Raw genomic sequence first — 22,154 nt, 5'->3', positions numbered from 1 at the left:
TGAGCGTGCAGCTAAATCGCGCCCGAACTCAGCCGGGCATGGGCTGCGGCCCCTCGCCTCCGGCCATCAGGGAGTGCCGCCAAGCGCAATGGTGGCCTCGGGCGGCAGCGCCACTCGCCCGCGCCGCGGGGCCGGGGAGAGGCCGTGTTGGTGGGGGGGCCATGTTGGTGGGGGGGGGCCGTGTTGGCGGGGGGGCCGTGTTGGCGGGCGGACAGTGTTGTTGGGGGGAACCGTGTCGCTAAGGGACCGGGGTCTGCCACGTCGCTGGGGCCCGGGTGCTGCGGGGCGCTGATGATGTGAGTCCCTCCCCGCGCGCGGGGCCGGAGGCTGCAGCCGCCGGGGCCCGTGCGGGGAGCGGCACAGGCCGGCGGTGCGGGAAGGCGAACGGGGAGGGGGGAGGCTGCCGGGCGGAACCTCCCCGCTGGCGGCGCCTGTTGCGCACCGGAGCGGCGCGGGGTTCCGGTCCGGTGCCCCATTTCCCAGCAGCCCCCGCGGTGCGCCCTTCTCTTCCGGCCCGGCGGCGGCGGTGAGTGCCGCTCCGCGCAATCCGGCTCCATCCGCGCTCCGGGGCTGGCGGCGGGCGGTTCCCTGGGTCGAGCCCGGGCCGACCCCACCGGGCTGGGAGGGGGCGAGGCTGAGCCTGGGGTTGTCGTGGGCCGGGGTCGCGGGAGAGGGGCGGGAGGCCGGCGGCTCGGAGTCGGTACTGCGGCCGGTCGAGGAGGCCTGGGGGGCGGGAGCCGGGGCGTGCCTCGCCAGCCCTCCCCGACTGAGCGGTGTCTCTTTGTCCCGCAGGTGCGACCATGGCCAAGTCCAAGAACCACACCACGCACAACCAGTGTAAGCCGGGCTCGCCGTCCCGCCGCCGCGGGGCCGGTGCGGGGCTTGGGTGGCTTGCGGCTCCGGGGCGGGGGGGGGGGCTGGTGCCGCTTGAGGCGGCCCAGGGCGGCACCTCGCAGAGAGGTTTTAGCTGATTGCTTCGACCTGCTCAGCTACGGCAGCCCAGCCTTCCCTTTGTTTTGCAGCAAGACAAGCTCACCAGGGAAGACGGGAGTGGTGCGCGGAGGTGGAATGTTGTGATTACTGAAAAGAGCTGTGCTAAAGTCAGGGCTTGTTTGGGCTCGACATAAAAAGAATACGTAACCAGAAAAACCCCAGGTTTCTTACGTTTGAACTAAGCACGTTACTGAATGGTGTTCAGCCTGTGATACTTTGCCATTCAAAGATGACCACAGTGATGAAATAGTTTTTGTTTGGGGTTTTTTCATCAATGCTGTAAGTTAGCAGAGTTCACGGGTAGGTTCTGCTTGGTCTTGCACAGCGAACAGTGGTGCCCTTTAACACTAAACATGCGTGCTTGAACTTCTTAGTGACTGAGACCTTTTATTGTGCTAGTGGTGTTGCTGTTGCTACGTTGTTAGTTAATGAGGAACCTGAAGTCCTTGGATTAGAAACTCGTGGTGCTAAGAGCCCAGTGTGCAGAGGGATGAGGATAGAGATGCTTTCTTAATTTGTGTTTAGTCTGGGTAGTAAGGGTTAGAAAATTTCTATTCCATATCATTTTGATAGGGTGAGCTGAACCTAAAGGAAAGCTAATGCAGCTATTTAATAATGGCAGAAATGGTAATTTACATTGTTTTCTGGTCTTCCACATAGCCCGTAAGTGGCACAGAAACGGCATCAAGAAACCCAGATCCCATAGATACGAATCTCTCAAAGGGGTGAGTATTTCTATTAATATTCCCGGGCTCTTAAGCCATTGAGACTTAACCGTTAAAAAAATCTAGTGCTTGTATTATTTTGACTGACATATTTTTTGCAGACAGGGGCTTGTGTTTCAGATGGTCAGAACCGCTGTGGGTTTCCGTTTTATCTTTCGCTTGCCTTACATGCAGCTTTGATATTTTTAACCCATGTAAAATCCACCCTTGTATATCTATAAAACCTCCTGCTCAGGTGGGTGTCATTAACTCCTGCTTCCAGTGAAACAAACACATGTCAGTTGGATAGTTCTCCCTTTTGAGTTCTGCTCTGTCTCCTACTTCTCTGTTCCCTTCAATATTATTTTATTATCTGTATTAATCCAGAGAATTTCACTCGGAAGAGGAGAGGAATTGGCATTTCTGGACAATACATATGAAAATGACAGCATTTTGCTTTTTCTGAGCTTAGACAAGTGATATAACAGGATCTTTTTTCCACACTTGAAAGTGAAAACAGGATGATTTGGCTTTGGGGACGGTTGTGATTCTGTTTGCTTTATAGATGTGACTGTCGGCTTTTTGGATGTGACATAAAAGCTTGTCTTCTACTTAGCTCACTGAGGGTTCAGTCCTGCCGCCTCCTCCAGATAGTCCGGAAGTCTCTGAGTCTGTCTCCTTGCACCAAGTGCACATGAGTTAAGATGACAAAATCCCAATGCTCATGTGTGACAGTTAAAATGCTCTTTACAGTAAAATAGCTAATGTTTTTCAGTGGGACAGTAGCTGATAGTTCTGAGAATTGGTCCTAACCATGACAGGATGCATTCGACAGTCATTAGCTGACAAAAAACGGGGAGCAGCTCTTCTCTGTGCTGTAATTTTTTTCCTTTAATGTAAAAAGGAAAGACCTGAGGAAATGTCATTGGGCTTTGCCCAAGGATTACGTGTGTATGTGCTCATCTGCCAAGGTTGGTTGGTGGTACTTGAGATCCAGAATGTATTATGACATGGAAATGAAATTTGTCTTGTTTACAGCTTTACTCAACTTGTCCTATTCTTTCTGTATGTTTATTGCTGTGGTTTGGGGTTGTTTTGTTTATTTGTTCATGGGAATTAAGGAAAATAGCTACTTAAAGGATGGCTAAAATAATTTTGTTGATATAATAAATGAGGAAAAAAAATCTGAATTAATCACAGCCAGCATTTGGGAATAATTGGAACAATCTGGAGAGATACATGTTTTATGTATGTCCCTTCTACAACATGGCTTATTTTTTCCTTATTTTTATAGGTTGATCCCAAGTTTCTGAGGAACATGAGATTTGCAAAGAAACACAACAAAAAGGGGCTGAAGAAGATGCAGGCCAACAATGCGAAGCAGGCTGCTCAGCAGAAAAAGGACTGATGTGGTTTAAGACAAAGAACCAGTTTTCCTATTGGCATGTGTGTTACAGCATTTTTGTAAAAATAAAATTGGACATAACAAAGTTTTTTCACCTCCCAAATTAGAGGAGAACCCTTTAAGTGTCTTGTTTGAGTTGTATTTTAGATGCCGCCGGAGCTGTGGAGAGGTTTTTTGTTAAAATTGTCAGCCTCCACACGCACAAAGTAAAACAGCTGCTCCCTCCTCAGTGCTGTTCTACTGTAATTGTTGGTACAGGTCATGAGCATCGAGTAGTTCAAAGTGTGTTTTTAAGTTGTGAAATGGTTATTGAGTGAAGCTCTAAAATTTAAACAAGAAACAACTTGTTTCTTTTTGTATAAATTGAAGGCAGTTCTTGCCTGGACTCTTACGTGACAGTATTCAATACAGTAAATTTATTTACTGTAATTTTTTTTTATATTGGAATGCATGTTCAGAGTTCTCACATATCCCAATTTTTATGATAGTTCCGAGTGCTGTTACAGCAAGATGAGATTTCCAGGGGCTGTTACGTGTCTGCTGCTTTACTGTCCAGGTAAGGTAGTTACAGCTATGGAAATCCTGAAAAATGGGAATACTGAGTACTAGCTTTGGTGTTACAGATCATAGCAATTAGTGTTAGAGTTGGTGTGGTTTGTATTCTGAAATACTTGAAAGTATTGAAGTGGTAATGGAGCTACCATGGGAACATTTAAGGTTATAGGACTGTATAAAATATCCATATTTTTTGTAGTTACTGTATTTTAGTGGAGATCTTTCATTCCAGTAACAAAAGAAGTACCTACCTGATGAAATGTACTCACTGGTGAGATCAGGGGAGTAACAGTCAAAAGCCCAAGAGGTGTTGTGACAGGCTTTTGGTACTGCTGTCCTTCTGTAGATCAGGAGAGGACTTCACTCCCCAGGTCCCACCAGCCAGCAAAGCTAGTTCAAGAGGTGCTTTTTCATTACTGAAATGAGCCACCTGTTAAAATACAATGAACTGTTCCTGAAATTGCAATTCCAATGCTTGTCCACCTGGTGGTGTAAATCCACAAATCGACAGGAGGGCTGGAAGTTTGCAAGTATCTTGTGACTAAGCAGTATAGGAGCAAAACACCTGCTGGGTTAAAAAAAAATACTCAAATGAAACATCCTATTAATGTAATGGATTATTTTTTAAAATAGTTTAGCCAATTACCAAAATGCAATATTATTTTGAAGCAGGGTAAGTATTTTGAATTCTTTATGTCTTGAATTCACAAGTCTTTTTCCAATTCCCATTTTGTAATTGGTTTTGACTGATGAAAAATACCACCCAGCCCTAAATGAAGCATTATAAAGAGATTTGCTAACTTAAAACTCAGGAGTTGAAGGCTTTTAAAGTCTAAGGGAAGTCTGCAACCCCCAGCTGTCTGATTCCTGCTGTGTGCATCTCTTGGACTGTTGTGGAGGTTGACATTTGTCAGCCAAAAGGACTTAACTGCTGTGCAAGATCAGCATGGTGGTCAGGAGGGGTGCTGTGCTCGAGCAAGTGTAGAGTTGCAGGGTTCGTACCACCAGCTAGAGTCCGCTAAATAGTCAAGACAAAAGTTGTCTGGTCCCTGCTGCCCTCAGGAAAGGCAGGAGGTCAACAAGCGAGAGGTTCCTGGTGGTGGTAATCCTCCCTGGAGAGGTTTTGGGGGTTTTTTTTGCAAGTGATTAGTCACCCAGAGACAGATCCACAAGTGCTTAAGTCCCACCGGCCTCAGTGGTACCCAAGTGCCTGTGGGTATCGGAGGTCTCAAGCTGTGTGGCTGGTGCCATCCCTGCTTGAGCCAGTTTGTCTGCAAACGCAAGATTGCATAGCTGTGGTTCAGGTTAGCGTGCACATCTTGCAGAGAGACCTAGCGTGGGGAGATGTCCCCTTGGGTTGCTGCTGGTGTCAGAGGAGACAGAGTGGCTGGTCCAGCTGTGTAAGTGAAGGTCAGTCTGGAGCAGATGTGTATTGTGACAAGAGTGAAAGAAAAAGCCTCTGAATAGAGGACTTTGCTGCACCTTCACCTGTGTGTCTGCAGATCTCCAACCTGTTTTAAGTTCTGCATTTGAAATCTCTAGCACTAAGGCTTTTCTAGCTAAGAAGGGCGATTTAATCTCTAAAACGTCTTGGTGTCTTCCCCAGAGTGCTTGTGTTGTGAGAGAGCTCACCCTCAGGATGTGGTTTGAGGGAAGAGAGAGAGGCAAGAGTCAGGCTGAGAAAAGGATGTTGGCATGTTAACGAGAAACGGAGAGGAAGATGTGGGCTTCCTGTGGCTCCAGGCAGCTCTCCCAGGCCTGCCTTCAGCAGCAGCCTTTTCATCTTGCTGCCCTTCACACTGCCCTTCAGTGGGACGGCTTCCCAAATAAGGGCTTGATGACTTTCTGACCAAAATAGCGGCTGCGTGACAAAATGCAGCACGGAGGAACGTAACCTTAATCCAGGCATCATTGTGTAGCAAGGGACAGGAATTTTGTGAGCTTCCACAGCAGCTCGGTGTCAGGTTTGTTGTTGTCTGCTCCCTGCACACATGGTGGTCCCGCAGGACGCTGCCCGCACATCGGATGATCACCTATTGCGTTTCCTAACCCCATGACAGCTCAGTCCACAACTTCCCTCCTTGTGGTAGAGGTTGCCCCAGCCCAGAAGGGAAGGCTGCGGAGGGGAGTCTGTGCTGACATGGCCTCAGGGTGGGTCTTCATCCTCTTTCGCTTGCCTTGTCTAAGTTCTGTGTTTTGATTTCTGTTGGTCGAGTGAGGCTGAAGATCCTTTTTGGGAGGATTACATACACAGAGCCCAGGAGATGGAACTGGCAGCTGTGGCCCACTTGAAACTATTCCCCTTATGCAGAGCTCTGTCATCTTTGACATCTAAAAACTTCAAAACTCTTGTGATTAAGTCCTTGGTATCCCACAGGAAGCCAGTGAGCTTGAGAGCGTCTCTCTGCTCAGCTACTGCTCTACATTTTGTGCTTGCTGCTGCTGTACGCCATACTCTCTGCAGATGATTCCTCCCCTTTGCAATTAAGAGGACTCGGTATCAAGTTCCAGTTTGGCTCCTTTTTTCCCTTTGATTAAAAAAAAAAAAAAAGGGAGCAAAGGGCACGTAACCGAATACTGAATCAGCTCATTTGGCAAAGGTGAGCAATCGCACTGAAAACCAAGAGCACGGAACTGGGAGGAGAAATCAAAGCACTGGGAAACGCTCAGATGTGGCAGAGTATTCACTGGGGATGTTGATGTTCACTGTGAAAATGAAAAGTGGGGTTGGCTGCATGGTGCTCTGTCCCCCTTTACTGCCTTCCAGTAGTGTGTTAAAGCAAAAAGCAGTAAACATAACATGAGTTCTGCTTTGCACAAGTTTCAAGGCTGTTGCAGGTGTTTACACAACAGGGGCTTTGCTGTGGTGAAATGTTGTTTATCTGACGTATTTTAGCTCACGTTATACTGCTGCTGCCCTGGTGGCAGATGCATGACTGTGGGCGAGCTGTAGGGGTTTTTCTAGGGGCGTGAGTACAAAATGTCCTCGGATCTTCCTGCAGTCACTTAGTTCCTACAGCAAAGTTTTACTAAGGGCTGAAGAGAGGCCTCGAATATGCTGGAAAAGCTGCAAACTAGGGCAGCAGTTAAATCTACTGCCAGTGAAAGCAAGGAGAGCAAATGGCCTGAGAACTGTGGCTGCGTCCGGTGGCATGGGCTGCCGTCACCTGCCAGCACAGCTCCTGTCTCAGTTGGGGGGTGAAGAGCACTCGGATCTGGGGACTGATTTATAGAGTGGTGAATGGCTTTTTGCCTGATTAAAAAAATGGGTGGATGTTTCAATGACTTTTTTCATAATTTTTTTTAAGCAGTGCTTGTGGATATGTGTTGTGTTCCTTAAAGACTTCTGGCACCAAAGCTTTGCTACACAGGCAGGGAGAACTGCAGATTTGTTGGGAGCTGCACCTACGTGGACTCCCCTGGGTGGTTTTCATTCATCATTAGCACATCTTCAGGCACATCCCCTCTCTGGAGGCTTCAACCAGGCTGAGCCTGTTACTGGTTTTTCAGCCGTCTAACCCACTCGCTGGCCTGCCAAGTTGCATTACATTCCTAATGCAGTTGTTCCCATGTTTCAGCCAACAGTGAAATCCACCCCCAGCGCCCCACCCCGTGGCATTTGCTGTCTTACTCTTGGAGGACAGTCATGTGTTAAGACAAATAAGTCTTGCAGCAGTTTTTCTGACTTCATGCAGAGTGCAATGACCTGCTGGCACCTCTGGTCTAGGGACTAAAAAAGTCCAAATAGTCCCCAGTGTGTCAGCTCTTCTAGGGGCAAGTTTCAGCTGCTACAAGACCTCGGTCCTCTTTCTTCCCAGCCACTGCCTTCCCTGTTTTGCTCTCAGAAAAGAAGGGGTAGACAGCGAGGCTGGGGCTTGCTGCTGCCTGTGCCATGGAACCAAGGGGGGAGAGCTGTGACACGTGGCCGGGTGGCTCTTCGCAGCCATCATTTTCCCTGGGGTCACAGCAAGAGTCTGGGCCTCCCCCCAAGCCACCAAGCTTGAAGGGGGAGTGGTTTAAGCTGGGAAATTTCCGTATTTTTTTCTCTTGTTCACTCCTTAGGGAGCCAAAGCCTATCAGTAAGCAGTGGTGAATGTCTTGGGGATGTCCTCATTGGGTGTTGGGATCTGGTTGGGACAGAGGAAGATAACGGGGCTGTCGGTGATGCCTGCTGAGGTTTGATACGAGAGCGTGGCTGTGGGTTGGCCGTGGCTGTGGGGAGAGCTGACGTCCCCTTGGCTCGTGGCCGAAGTCCGGGTGTTTGCACCTCTGTGGAGGTGTCCAGGCCTGGGGTAAAACATTTCAGCTGTGTCCTCAGAAGCAGGTCTTAGTGGGAAATGACTGCTGCTGCTACACTGGTGAGGTGCAAAATGATTATTTTTGATCTCTAGGCTACGGGTTCATTGGAAACAGCAGATGGTAACACTCAGGAGCATTTCCTGTCACAGGGTTGTTCTACCCAAGACGTTTCTGTGTCTGTTGGCTTCTGGGGCACCTGCAGTTCTGCTGAATCAGCAGGAGCTATGGCATCAAGGGCTTGGGGCCCTTGGGAAGACCCCTCTGAGCGGGTCTTCCAGATGTTTGCCTTAGAGGTGTTCCCAAAATACCCTGTGTTTTAAGGAAAATGAGGTGCTCCAGCTGACAGGGGCTCATTTCCTCAGTTTCTCTGCTGTTACCAGCCCTGGTTGGGCAAAACGTTTGGTGCTCCTTGTCCGGAGGAAAGACACAGCCATGTCCTTCCGAACAACTGACAACCCCTCTCATGCCTGTTTTCACCTCAAGCCGGTTTGGTCTGAATGATGGTATGTCATTATTGCTACAAATGGGAGCGTGTGTCACATCGAATAGAGCTGCTCAGGGTGTTATTTCCATGGGGAGCAAAAAAAGCTGGTTTGGGGAGGAAAGGCAGAAGGACGGTGCAGTGGGCAGGCGGGTGCTGGCATGGTGGCACGCTTGCCCGGGGTGGAGGGCAGCATCGCCGGGGCTTGCACCGGCGCAGTCTCGCGCCTTGCCCTGCCAATGTTTATTTTGCTTGGGTAAATGTTTGATTTTAGCAACATGACCGCAATGCGTGAGCTGTGTTGGGGCTGTAATTTGATGGGAGGAGGCAGCTATGTGCAGGAGGAGCTGCTAATGCTGCAGGAATGCCACGCTTCCTTGGGATGAGAGAAGATGGCACCCGGGGCCCCCAGGGACAGCACGGCTCATCCTCCTCAGCCCTGCTCTCACCCTACGCCTGCAGGCTGAGACCCAAAGTGGGGTTGTGCCTTGCTCAGGGCCCCTGTGGCCCAAATGGATGTGATTTCTGCAGGAAAATGAGGTGTTTCAGTTATTGCAGCAAGGCTCCCACCCAGGGCTGCCAGAGGAGCATGAGGTGCCATGGGGCTGCCACCACCTGCCTCCCGTCAGGCTGGGGGAGACGGGAAGGAGGCACCCAGTCCAGCTTAGGAATGGCTTTTATTCACGTTTCCAAAGAAAATTGAGGTCGTCTTTCTGCATGCGCTGCAGAGTGTCCATCAGGGTGGCAGGGAGGAGGAAGGGGTGTCCCTTCAGGACAGCCAGGGCGAGAGCGGGGAGGAGAGCGACTGTCCCTCACCGGGGGATTTCAGCGATGGCATAAGTGGTTGTTAATTCACATTCTGTCGCTAAAATGCTGCCAATGCTCCAGTTAAACCAGCAGGCACCGGTGCCGGCCCCTGAGCCCACTAACCACGGCAGGGGCAAGGAGATGCAACATAGCAGCTCCCAACCGAGCACCCATGGCCCCGTGGGCCGGGCTTTGCCACCGGGCTGGCAGCAAAATACCTCCTTGGAGGCTTAAAGCTCCAGCTGTGGTGTCACCTTCCCAGATGCGGCTCATGGCCGCTCAGCGTGGCCCTGAGGAGCAGCCCCATTAGTCACGAGTACGCAACTGGGGTGAAGCTCTCACTAAACCTCCGAGGAATTGACCATCTGAGGCACTCGGTATTAACATGTTTTATTTTCCCAGCGGCCACCCTTCTCAGCGCTCAGTCTTCATGCCGGTAGCCAGGGTACTTAGCCGAGGAGATGAGATGCGGAGCTGGAGGGGCTTAGGAGATTTGGGCTGTCATCTGGCCTCAGGTTTATTCAACTCCCTTCATAAACTCCAGGAACTCTGCCAAGGGGAAGACATAGGAGACAAGGGGTGTGAGGTGGGACCAAAGTGCTCTCGCAGCTGCCAAGTGTGCTTTTGGCAGCTTTCCCTGGCCCTGTTCCCTTTTCCATCCCCCCAAAGCAGAAGAGGCCGGGGGGGCGGATGGCTACCGCTCCTCTGGCCGTTGGCGAGGACTCCTCGTGACTCCCACTGGAAATGTCACCGGAGCCCAGCGTCACCCTTGGCTGCCACCAAAATGCTGGAGGTGAGCGCCTGGGGAGGGACACGGCCACCAGCTCAGCTCGGAAATGGCCTGGGGGTCGTTTTGGCAGCATCGCGTTCAAAGATACAGCCTTTTGGAGCTGGTGCTTGTGTTTAGGAGGCAGGAGGGGACAGGCAGGTCTCTGGGGAAAGGCAGGTTTGCTTCAGTGCAGGCTGGCTTTCACAGCCTGGGGAGGGTTAGGGCAGCCCCAGGCCCTTGCTACCATTTTACAAGCATAAGAAACCCCCCATCCCTGTGCAAACACCAGCTGTGATCAGGCGTATTGCCCAGCACTGCCTGCACAAGCTCACAACCGTCCCTGAAGGCAACCGAGACCATGGGACTTGCCCGGGGGATGCTCAAGGGGAGGACAAGGAAGACACTCAACCAAAGTGCACACAAGAAAGACTCGTACCGTCATAGTCAATCCTGCCATCATTGTTTTTATCCCCATCTTTCATCAGTTCTTCTATGTCGTCCTCGGTGATGGTCTCTCCCGTCGCCTGCAGCATGATCTTCAGCTCCTCGAGGTCGATGTAGCCATCGGCATTTCTGTGCAAGAGTGGAAGATCTCAGAAGCGGACCAATATGCCGGGGAGGGCGAGTTGAGGCAGCTGCACCGCTCCCACCACCCCACCGTGCTGCGGTCGCCGCCCTTACTTATCAAACATCCTGAAGAGATCTGAGAGTTCCTCTTCAGTTTTTCCTTTGCTGTCATCTTTCATACACCGGACCATCATAACGAGGAATTCATCGAAGTCTACGGTGCCGCTGCCTGCAGGCAGAACAAAAACCATCAGACAGCGCTACGGTGGGTGGACAGGCAAGGCCAAGCGAGAGATCAGACTTCCCTCTAGTAACCAAGGAGCAAAACTCAGGAGAGCCGCCCTGCAGCAAGAGGCAGCTTTCAGGATGCTGGCGTGACTGAGGCCGTGAACTGACTTCATCACCAAATCTTTACTTTTTGCAGTCATTTTGCCAAGGCAAAATGAACCGAAAGTCCTACTGGAAGCACTGATGAATGGAAATTCCTGCTGTGGAGATACCTGTCCATGTCATCTAGGTGTTAATAATAAAAGCTCCAGAAGGTAGGTATTCATACAGTGCGTTTTTGCACCAGCAGTACAGTACTGTTTTTTTCAATGACACAGGTATTTTCATTCTTTGCCTGATTTTTAACTACTTTTTTTATTTTCCACTTACTTGATATGGTATTTCTGCCCAACTTGCTCACAGTGGATTTTGTTACGTGTGATCATCGGTACACTGATTTAATCAATATTGACAGTTACTTGTGTGTATGTGTGTACACTGGAGCAGTGAAAGACTTTCCCGATGACAGAATCCTGTAATTGTGGCATTTCTGAAATGGCAGTTGCTACATTCAGCCTGTATTTTGTTTTTAAATGGATCTCTGCAAATTCAGAGTAGCCCCCAAAATCAGTTCAAGCAGCCTGATCATTATAGAAATAATAATTTTTATAGTTTCTCTTTGCCTGGAAATTTTCTAAAGGAACCATGCTGAAGTTTGGTGGGTGTTTAGTGTCCTTCAAAATGACGGTGCTGCAGATTGCTCCCTGCAGTTCTGCGGCTGTCCCCAGCATGGATCCTGCCAGCGCTGTGCAGACGCTGAGCGCTCCCAACCTGCACCATGCCGCCCGTGCCTGTGGCATGGGGGTGGTGCTTGGGGGAGTGGAAGAAACCAAAATCTCTCACCATCCTCATCCACCTCGTCTATCATCTCCTGCAGCTCCTCAGGGGTGGGGTTCTGCCCCAGCATCCGCATCACCTTCCCCAGCTCCTTGGTGCTGATGCAGCCGTCCTCTGCCCCCAGCACGAAGATGTCAAAGGCAGCCTTGAACTCTGGGGAGAGAGGGGAGAGGAGATGGGGGGGTTTTGCCCCATGCCTCGACCCCACATGTGAGCAGCCCTAGGGCAGAGGGCTTGCCCCTGGCACAGCCTCCCCTGCACGTGCACCCCAGCACTGCCCAGGCACGGCACGGCGAGGACAACCGGACGTATCCACAGGAACCGCCTCGCTTGAAAGGGTGAATCAAAATCCCTGGGTTGTGCCCTGCTTTGGCCAGCTGCTAGAAAGACCGCATTTTCTGGGGTGTAATCGCTGGGGCAGGCCGGGCTGCCGGCTGGGGAGTTCCTCTTTGGGCTGCAGTGTCAGGTTAAAGATGCACCTACCATTTTTTTGCTCTTCTGTCAGCTGCTCAACCTATAAGGAAAACACAGAGACCAAGTCATTTTTCTTCCTCAGCATCATTAATGGTTCAAAGGTAATGTTACTTGTTCAACAGCCTTCACAAAGGTCAACCAAGCCTTACAACAGTCACCCTCATGGACTATGGGCTATACAACCAGCGGGGTTTTGACACCACAACTTTTTGTAGTCTAAGAGATTCTTCCCCTTAAAAAAAATTATTCCCAACTCCTTTGAAGTGAGTGTCATTTCTCTAGAGTGGCAGCATCTATCAGAATTAGCCTTTGCACAAGCAGGGAAGACCCACTGGGAAAAGCGTTTGTCTCTGTCAACCATTTGGGGATAATTTCTTGTTGCTGGGAGGCTTCACAGCAGGACGGCTGCACCGCTGAGAGCTGCTCGTGCGTGGGCTGAGGCCAGGTCAGAGGTGGGACGTGCTGGTGAGGTCCCTGGGGAGGGAGAGGTGGACAAGACCATCCCCGGTAGTTGTTTTTCAGCCCTAGAGTCAGGAAACTGTCTGCACTACCCAGAACATTAAGAGCTGGTCTACTTCCATTCAAGTCAGTGTTTACTATAAAGGTTCCTGCCTCTGAAGGGAGCTGCTGTTCCCTTTAGCCTGTTTTGGGTATCTCCCCGAAGCAATGGCCCGTGGAGCCATTAGGCATTAGCCAAACTGGGCTGGCAGATTGTTCCCAAGCCCTCCCCTAATTCATTCCCTGCAGACAATCAGCAGGAGCTTATTAGTTAGTGTGAATTAATGCAAATAATCAATGAGGAGAGCAAAGAGGACTCCATCAGCTCTGTGTCATGCCTCTTTAAGTGCGTTTCTCTCTTTGGCTTCATTCCTGCCTGCAGGTACTGCTTATCTAAAATTGCTGACCCCACCACTGTGTCCAACTGCCCCTTCAGTAGCATGCATTAAAATGCTGACTTTTCCCTCCCAGGCTGGTCAGCAGCCTCTCCGGCGTCAGCCCGACATGACCCCTGCCAGGACTACCTCTGGCCCATGCAGAGGGTGGCTGACCTCACTAATGTCTCCTTACTACTGTCTCCATGCTCCGTGTGAGTAGTCCTCAATGCCCATCCCCGCCCCGTCAGGGCAGAACCCCACAACCCAGGATTGTGGCACCCTGTCTTTGAGGGAAGGCTGATGCTTTTGCCCCAAAGAGTAGTGGTTTTGCAAAAGCCAGCTGGAAATCCTTTCCGCTTGCAGCGAGAGGCAGGGAAAGTGCTTTTTCTTAGCGGGACAGAGTCTGCGGGAAGCGGGCGGAGAGACTTATCCCCCTCCCCAGGAGGTGAAGACTCTCAAGTCGGAAAGCGTTAAGGATGGTGGCAGGATTGCCATTGCAGGAGGAAACCCAAGCCCACTGTGGCCCCAGTACTGCTGAAGGCAGGCAGCTGCCGGCCCTTTGCAGCTATTGTTTGGGCACAGTGAGGGCAGCCGTAACGCTCCCTCGGCCGACGTCCACAGCCACTGTCCTGCCGTTAGAGTAACCTGAGCCTCTTAGTGCATTCGCTATTTATAAGCTCTGGTGAGAGAGGTGCTGGAGATAAAGAAATGCTCCTCAATTGTTCCCAGGCTTTGGTATTTATCCTTGCAGCCCTTTATCTGGACACTTGTCCCTGGCACTGTTCTTAGCCTAAAAATGTTCCCAAAATAGCTTTGTGTTTGCACACCCTTATCTAGGCATGAGTGGGCAAGGTGAAAATCCATTGGGTTCTCTGGCTGCACGTAGGTAATTTGGCATAAATGTAATACTAATGTATGCCATCAGCATGTAGCAAATACAAAAATACTCACTTTTGAAGCTTCCTTGACTACTGCAGCGATAGATGTGGAGCTATGCTGTATGTAAATTAAATGCATTGTAACTATAGAGTGACACATTTATTACAGAGATGTCTCTTGAGCTGTTTATAGTGCCCTCTAGACACGGGTGCTGTTCACGGCTTTATTCCTTTTTTCCCTCCGCATCACTGCAGGGACAGGTTTCTCCGGCTGCGGTGTGGGAAGGCAAGCACTAAGCTCACAGCACTGCAGCAGCCGTGGTAACGCCAAATCTGCTGTATTTTGCTTCTATCAGCTCTCTTCTTCATCCCATGTTTCCATCTGAAGTCAGACAGGGGAAGTTGAAGTTCTTGATTTTTTTTTTTCCCAGGTAAATATTTTCTTACAGTTAAAATCTTGGGGAACAGATCCACAAAAAAGCTGTTTGTCTCAGCTGTGCCTGGCTTGGACTTGTTTTGCCTCTGTAAGGGTGTTGGCAATTCACGCCCAGGACTCAAGCCCCACATTTACCACCGTGCCCGCACCTTCAAACCAGCAGCAAAATCCGTACGGGAGTCCACTGGGTCTTCTGCATGGCCCATTGCCCTGGTCCAGGGCTCTGTGTTTGGGGTAAGTTTTTGGTATCTGAGGTACGAATTTTTGGGTTGTTCTCTATTGCTGCAGTTCCTTTTTCAGCTAAAATCCTCCGTGGTCCACATCCGCTAAAGCCCACAGGCTTCGGCTAGGGATGACCTTCACCTGTGGATTTTTGCCCATTTCTTGGGCAGAGATTTGGAGAGAGGCTGGAACTTGCAGGTGGGGAACCCTCTCTTTTTGGGGCTCTCCCCCCGTGCTGCGAGCGCGCTGCCCCAGCTGACAGACAGACCCTTTTGGCTGTGGGCATCGCCGGCTTGCAAAGCACTTCAGCCTTTCTCCCTAATTACAGGCATGAGGTCCCTAAACAGTAAGGAGAGGACCTGTGCCTTCAGTAGCAGAGAACATATTTAATTAAAAAGCTTAATTAGAGAGGCCTGGATTTGCTTTGATTTTACAGGTCACATTTTTCTCCCTTTTTGTGTTGGTTGGGGGACTCGGCGCTCTGTACAGCCTTTCCTGAGCCTTTTCACACCATTGGGATCGCTAAGGGGTTCCATTTCATGAGGTTCAGGGCTGACCAAAGGACAGGAGAGGTGTGAGCATTCTGGTTTTTTTCTTCAATTACGTATCAAGCACTATCTTTCTTCCCTCTAAAAACCTTGGAATTAAGCTAGGACTTGTATGATGTATTTTTTGTGCCCTTGGTTAAAATCAAACCTGATCAACTATATGTTTTTAAAAAAAAATCACCAAAAAGCTCTTTATTTTAACTCCAGTTATGGAAGAGACACAGTAGCAATCCACAGAATCCAGAATCTATTTTCATCCTTATTCTACTCGCGTATCGCTGTCTGTCTACGTTACAAAATAATGCAGTGTCCTTATTACAGACCAAATAGTTTGGGTTTACACAGTGAGCACAGCATGCAGCTGTGTAAGTTAAAATAGCCGTTAGGATGCTCTGCGTTCCGGGAGAGCATAGCTCACATTCTGGATTTCTGCAACACAGATATCAAGAGCAGCGAAGTAGAGGAGGATGTTTGGAAATAACTTACAAAAGCTGAGGGTTTTTTTAAATCTACCAGAAAAATATTCAGCTAAGGAAGGGGGAAATGTAGCAATGGTGGACTCAAAAAACACCAGAAAGAAGAGGGTGAGGTTTAACCCATACAAATAACGTTCATTTTGTGAGAAACGCTGCTCTGCTTTGTCTGAGCTAAAACCAGCAACACCAGCACCAAACCAGCACCTCTTATACTTTCAATATTTTGTTGAGATTTATAACTTCACCCACGGGCCATCTCTCTGTCTCACGGCGGGGATCCAGGGGAATAACTGTACACAATTCAGCAGCCCAGTTGAGAGTTTCATGCTTACAAGAGGAGTGTGAAACCTTCAGAGCCATCAGTGGGAAAGGTCTGTGTCCTGGATGAAGATGTTGACTAAAAGATGCACCCTATAATTATTTCTGATTTCATTTCTCCGTTGAATTAATTCCATCACAGCTATGAGGAATCTACTATAAAACACCCAAAACCCCTTTAAAATCCCCCCAAACCACCGCCCCAAAGCAAGGCACTTACCGCTGCCTTATAAATGTCATCCATGGCTGGAGAGGGTGGGCGAGGGACTGGGGGACGTCAGGGTCACACTCTGCCGGCGCTGCCCCCGCGAGCCCAGCTGATATAGGGGGCTGCCCGCCCCGGGGGACGTGACCAGCCCACTGGCAGCCCCACACGCCTATCCCCGTCCCATCCCCGTAGGAATGCTTCGTCTGCGTGCCTTGGGATGGGGACACTGCCCAGCCTGAGGCTCGCATGTCCGGGGCCAGCCCCAGCCCCGCTTCGGGGCAGCTGGAGGTTTCCTCGTGACTTTGATGTGGGAATGAGTGAGCCTTTTCAGCCGCGTTTCAGCAGGACCCTTGCTGATATATTGCGGTATTTGGCTGTCCTGACTGGACATATGCCACCGTGTCACCTCCACCTCCTGTGTTTCCCCCCCTGGAAGCTGCATTAGAAAGATTACACCGTGCCTAATTAAATTGGGTAATACAGGAAAGGCATGCCTCCAAAAATATCCCCAAATGTCACCCGGGGGCAGTGGGAACGGGGTGCTGGGGCCTCCCTGTCCCCTCTGCCGGCTGTCCTCAAGCCCATGGGGGGACGTGCTGCTGGGGGACATGCAGCCGGGGCTGATGCCCTCGGAGGAGCCGATGCTGATGCCCTCGGAGGAGCCGATGCCGTGTGCATGCGGGCACCAAGGCCACGGCGGGGAGAAGCGTGGAGGTAGATGGAGCTTTGCCTCCGTTTTCTGCATTTGGCTGGGGCTGCAAAACGGGGGGTGGCTGTCAGCTGTGCTTGGTCTCAGGGATAATTCCCAGTCCTTCGGGAAACCGGGACTCACTTCACCCAACCAGCCAGCTGACCTGTGCCCGCTGCAAATGGGAAAATCCACTCTCCTGGATTTACTGTGGAATTACCCCACCACGGTGGAGAGCAAAACACGCCAAAGGCCTCCAGGTGATGACCAGCGTTTTCTCAATGCAGGGAAAAGCGTTTTGATCCACAGCAACCAAAGCAAAACCTCTCTTTTTGGTGATTCAGGACTCCCTCTTGTGTCCAAAGGACGGCTCTGGCGTCTCGGGAAGATTAAGTCTCAGCTCCAGCTAGCTCATATGGGCATCAGTTAGCAAAACTGAAAATACTATGAATGCAGCTGTTAAGTCTCATCTCTTCCAAAAATCCCTTCTCTCTTCAACAGAAATCATGTTGCATGCAAAAAAGCTGTTGTCCCTATGTAACACCTAGCCAAAGGGGCGTTAACCAGTGACCCGGGGTGGTGTCAGCGCGAAGCGAGGGCACGGCTGAGTCCTCACACCATATCCTTCCCGGTTTTGCAGTCCCAAAAGATTAACTTGCTGCAGAGCCTGCTATGAAGTGCGGTCCTGCGGGCGCCCACTGGCCTTGATTTACCCAGGCTTCAGCTGGGCTCTGCCTTTTCTCAGCATGGCGATGGCAGATGTATTAAAAAGGAAAACAGTTGCATTTAAGGAATTAATTTTTGAAGTATGTTAGTCTTCAGAATTAGAACATAGTAATATTTTGGTTGCCTTGAATATAGAAAAGGCAGGAAAAGCTGCAAAGGTTAGTAGTTACCTTGTTAAAGGGCCTGTCCTTAGGTGAGGGAACAGGCTGGGATGGGGGACCTGCTGTCCCCCACCACCGAATCATCACCCAAGCCCTCCGGGGCACCCCCATGGAGACCCCCCCAATGAACTGCTGCCCCAAGGCAAACCCCAGCCCCGGGCTGCTTTTCCCCGCGGGATTCCCTGTGGAGCCGGCGGCGCAGCAGGCACTGGTCCTGGGCCCTGCCAGGCACCGTGGCAGCCATGGCAGAGGGTGAGGAATCATGCCTGTCCCTGTCCCTCTGTCCCGGGAGGTGATGGCTCTGAGTCATCCCTCTGAAAACAGCCCCTGGGATGCGTCAGAATACATCTAAGGCCGATGCACAGCGGGAGTGGGAGTGGGAGCTCTAACATTGCCTTCAAAGGGTCGTGGCCGTGCTCTCGGAGGAGCTGGGATGAAATCCAGGTTGGGATGTAGAAGAAGAATCTCTGTCTGCTTAGAGAGGGGAAATCTGGGCCATGGCCAACACAGGAAAGCTGTGCTTCTGCAAACGCCTGATGTGAACAGAGACTTGCAAAACACAGTCATGCCTACAGAGGAAGGATGAAATCCCTCTGGCAGCGAGAGATGATGTTCCTCCTGGGGAGGGAGGCACAGGCAAGTGGCGTCACGCCAACCTCTGCCTCCCCGCTTGCTGCTCAGAGCCAAAGCTGCCAGCATCCCCTGGCTCTCTGGAGTGGTTTGCTTATAAAAGAGTTGGGAATTAGAGTTTTGTAGAGAAACCCAGAGCCTCTGCCGTGCAAAGCGCAGGGCGAGGCTGCTGCGGCAAGCATGGGGGTGTCCCGGGGAAAACCATCCACTCCTGCTGCTTCTCTTGCCACCCTGCGCGAGACCCACGGCAGAGACGGAGCGCGGCTATCTATAGCCTGAGGAGGGCTGCCAACACAAGTGCCCTTAATCTGGGTGTGCGGCTGGCTCGGCGGCACACCGGCTGTCGCTGCGGTTAGGTACTGTGCGTTAGCTTGGGCTTCAGCTGCATCCTGACGTGCTGTTGCACTTGTCAGTCAATCCAACGTACCAAGACAAGTGGAAGGGTTTACTGCGCTTTTTCTCCAAAATCTCAGTTCAGGTTTTCCATTTCCTGGCAGCTGCAACCACTGCAAAACAAGCAGAGGCATCCTTCAGGTCAAATATAAGGAAATAAAAAGCAGAAGTCCAACTAAGTTCCAAGTTTATTTGAGGTCAGGGGTGTTTACAGGGCTCCTTGGGCAGTCTGCCATGGCTCCAAACTGGAGCAAAATGCTCCAGCATCCCCTTTCCCTGCACGGGGCATCCCTCAAAGCCCTTTAAGCACTGCAGCTTCTTCCCCAAGGAACATGTATCACAGGCTAAACGGTCACCTGGAGCCCAATTTCCCCAGTTAAAACAAGTTTCCTTCAAGAGAAGCATGCTGACATCCCAAGGGGAAAAAACAAAATCTGGGATTTTACTGCTATCTAAATCTTCCTCGGAGGGTTTTAGCTGAACAAGCCCCTGTCTGCTCCCTTCCCCAGCTGCGCCGCTCCCATTGATACATCTTCTCCAGGAGGCAGGACAGGGCTGTCACACCACATGCCGCCTCGGCGCCCGCAGGCAGAAACTGCTTTAGGCAGAGGAGAATGGTACCTATCAAAACCAACAGACGTGTGAGCACTGCAAATTGTTATTTAATTAAGGAGACAGGACATACAGAAGAAGCTTAATTAAAGTTGCTCTCCAAAACCACTTATTATCTCATTAAGACACTGAGCTCAGCAGCAGCTCCTGCCGACGCTGGGACAGCACTAGAAAAATCCCTCTTGGGCTGCCTTTACTATACGTGTTTTCTCCTTACACAGTATCATCTTTTGGCTAAGTCCTGACCAAGGGAAAGTGTTTTGCACTGAAAATAAAATCAAAATGGGCTTATCCAGCTGCATTTGCAGAGGTGTCTTTGCTTATCTGCCGCCTTGGTCCTGGTTCCATCTGCCAGATGCCAGCATTACCCCTGTAGCGTTACTCCCTCTGCACTGCAGCTCCCTTCTGCCGAGGAAATACTTTCCATCCAGACAACTTCAAAAGCCACACGTGCACCCAGGGCGTTTGGCACTTCTGCTGTTATTAATGACACTACACTGGAGCTAATTGCATCCTCCCATAGGTAGCATAAGGAAGGACAGAGAGAGAGGTCACCTTCAGTTTTCTGGAAGGTGCTTTTTTTACCCAGACCTCCTGTGACTCCCCATCGGGGCAACTCAGATTCACGGGGAAAAGGCCGAGGAGGATTTGCTTGCCATCCTTTAGGATTCTCCGCTTCTATTACAAATTCCTGGCAAGATCCCCTTTAGCGTGCAAAGATTTGAAACACTTCCCTGTGCTCAGTGGGACAGTGCATTGAGGTAAGCGAAGTGCATAACGCCAGTGAAGTGACCTCAGACTACACCCCGAGTTCTCTCTGGGTTCACCCCCGATGCCCGAGGCCGAGTCCATGCAGGTCTGGCCCATCAGCTGTTTCTGAGCTGGCACCAGGCACGCCGGTCACAGAACCGCTGCAGCGGCGCCTGCGCCCACCACAACAGTGTCCAAGCCTTCAGCAGCACATGGTGGCCACAGATCTCCACCAACAGCTGTCTGCAGCTGGGGGAGGCGCTGCTTTGGGCCACTGCCAGCACTGCTTCCAGATGCAGACGCTCACGAGCGCAGGAGCACAACCACACTGCTCTTGGGGAGATCAGCCCTCTGCAGACAGCCACTGGCTTTGCCCTCTGCAGTTCAACCTCAAAAGCCCTGTGCTAGTACCCACCTGCCTTGCACCTTCCTGCATTGCCACATCTGCACTGTGCGCACTGCGCATACCAGTCTGCAGCTGCCTTCAGCCAGCTTGGACAGCCCTGCCCCTCCTTCAGCTGCCTAGTACTGTACAGCATGGTACCGCCCAGCACTACATCGGACAGCATAGCATTGCACGTGTACTGCATTGCACGGCACGGCACTGCAGAGCATTGCACTGCACTGCACTGCACTGCACTGCACAGCACTGCACTGCACAGCGCTGCTCCGCGTCACGCTGCGCGAGCTCCCCGAGGGAGAGCTAGCACGCATGCGCGCCCCAACCCCTAAACTCCGCCCCATGAACCATAGACCCGCCTCTCTCAGCGGCAAGCTCCGCCCTCAGCACAAGCCCCGCCCCTGCCGCCGCTGCGGCTGCCAATAAAGAGGCGGCGGGCGGAGCGAGCCGCACCCTGAGGGGGGGGGGTTAGACCAAGATGGCGGCGGCGGGAGTGCGGGCCGGGTTGGGGGCCGGTGCGGGCGGCGGTGGCGGCAGCGGCAGCCAGAGGGGAGCGGTGACGGCGTGAGCGCGGCGGCGGCCGGTCCCCTGCGCTTCTCGCAGCGTCATGGAAGCGACGGCGGGGGGCGAGGACGGCGAGGAGCCCCCGCGGGAGGCCCGAGTCCTGGGTTCCGAGCTGGTGGAGACCTACACGGTGCGGGGCCGGAGGGAGGCTGCGGGACGGGGCGGCGGAGCTGGTGCCGGGGGTCCCGCGAAGGCGGGTGGGGAGGCCGTGAGGGACGTGCCGGGCAGCGGGTGATGGTGGCAGCGGGGGGGGAGGCGTGGGGGAGCGGGCCCGCCTCAGGCAGCCTGCGGGCTAGCGGGGGGAGCGGGTGAGGCCGGGCTTGGTGCTGCGCTGCCTCCTGCTTAGTGCCGCCGTCTCCATCCCGGCTCTGAGGAAGCCCGGCAGCAGTTCTCGGCCCGCTTTCGTACCCACGCTAAAGCCAGAGCGACAGTAATTTGGCAGAAGTTTCCGAGCGGTTTCTGCCCCCGTGGAGGGACGCCTGTTCGGGGAAATCAGCCCCGAAGGCGCGTAGGAGCGCGGCTGTGGGTCTCCAGCCCGTGGAAATCGGCCCCCTGAGCCCCTCGTAGCTTTGGCCCTTTGAGAGTGCTGGTGTTTTAGTGGAGGCTGAGTTTGCAAATGTCATGTTCTAGCCCATGTATATACATATATATGCACGTATATGTGCATATGATTATGAAAAATTGTTATCGAGTAAACATAGCTTTTAAAGCTGGACTATATATAGTAGGAAATATTTCCTTCAGGTGAAAATATAATAAAAATCCCCCTTGAAAAGCTAGTCTTATTTTCAGAGGAAATCAAATTGTTTTGAAAAGACAGTTTTCTCTTACCCTACAAAAACAAAGGACAGACTGTCAGCAGCGTTTTTTTGGGGGGAAGAAATTAAATTTTTGATGTATAACTTGTTTTTTAACTGGTTGCATTGTACCAAGAGTTAATTGGTGTGTTCTTCAGGAAGAAGCTCATCATAAAACAAACCTCAGTGTAATTGCAGACAGAAAACATCTCGAGCACACCACCTTCTAGTTATATAACTAAAATGTTTTCTGC

At 51.5% G+C, this 22,154-nt stretch overlaps 2 protein-coding genes and 1 long non-coding RNA gene across 4 annotated transcripts in view; 2 read left to right on the top strand and 1 right to left on the bottom strand.

The window, feature by feature from the left end:
- The first annotated feature begins 474 nt into the window (after positions 1–474).
- LOC104260023 (uncharacterized) lies at positions 475–3,224 on the top strand. Its single transcript, XR_009484252.1, has 4 exons — positions 475–526; positions 793–837; positions 1,654–1,718; positions 2,992–3,224. It is a non-coding gene; the product is annotated as an uncharacterized LOC104260023 (long non-coding RNA).
- Positions 3,225–9,617: 6,393 nt separating this feature from the next.
- On the bottom strand, positions 9,618–16,344 carry TNNC1 (troponin C1, slow skeletal and cardiac type). The gene is made up of 6 exons (XM_009815592.2): positions 16,192–16,344; positions 12,228–12,258; positions 11,751–11,897; positions 10,695–10,809; positions 10,450–10,586; positions 9,618–9,793 (listed from the first exon to the last, which is right to left on the bottom strand). Exons 1-6 carry the CDS (start codon positions 16,213–16,215, stop codon positions 9,762–9,764), a joined length of 486 nt encoding a protein of 161 aa, XP_009813894.1. The 5' UTR covers positions 16,216–16,344; the 3' UTR covers positions 9,618–9,761.
- Positions 16,345–21,143: 4,799 nt separating this feature from the next.
- Positions 21,144–22,154, top strand: part of NISCH (nischarin) — a 31,839-nt gene continuing 30,828 nt past the window's right edge. For both annotated transcript variants that reach the window (XM_059823234.1, XM_059823237.1), the window contains exon 1: positions 21,144–21,233. In XM_059823234.1, coding sequence (XP_059679217.1) covers positions 21,147–21,233 — 87 coding nt within the window. In that variant the 5' untranslated portion in view covers positions 21,144–21,146. The remainder of the gene's footprint in view (positions 21,234–22,154) is intronic.

Source organism: Gavia stellata, chromosome 12 (assembly GCF_030936135.1).
Source record: "Gavia stellata isolate bGavSte3 chromosome 12, bGavSte3.hap2, whole genome shotgun sequence".
In the NCBI taxonomy this organism is placed as follows: domain Eukaryota; kingdom Metazoa; phylum Chordata; class Aves; order Gaviiformes; family Gaviidae; genus Gavia; species Gavia stellata.
The sequence above is the reverse complement of the archived record's forward strand: the minus strand, read 5'-3'. Positions and strand labels throughout refer to the sequence as shown.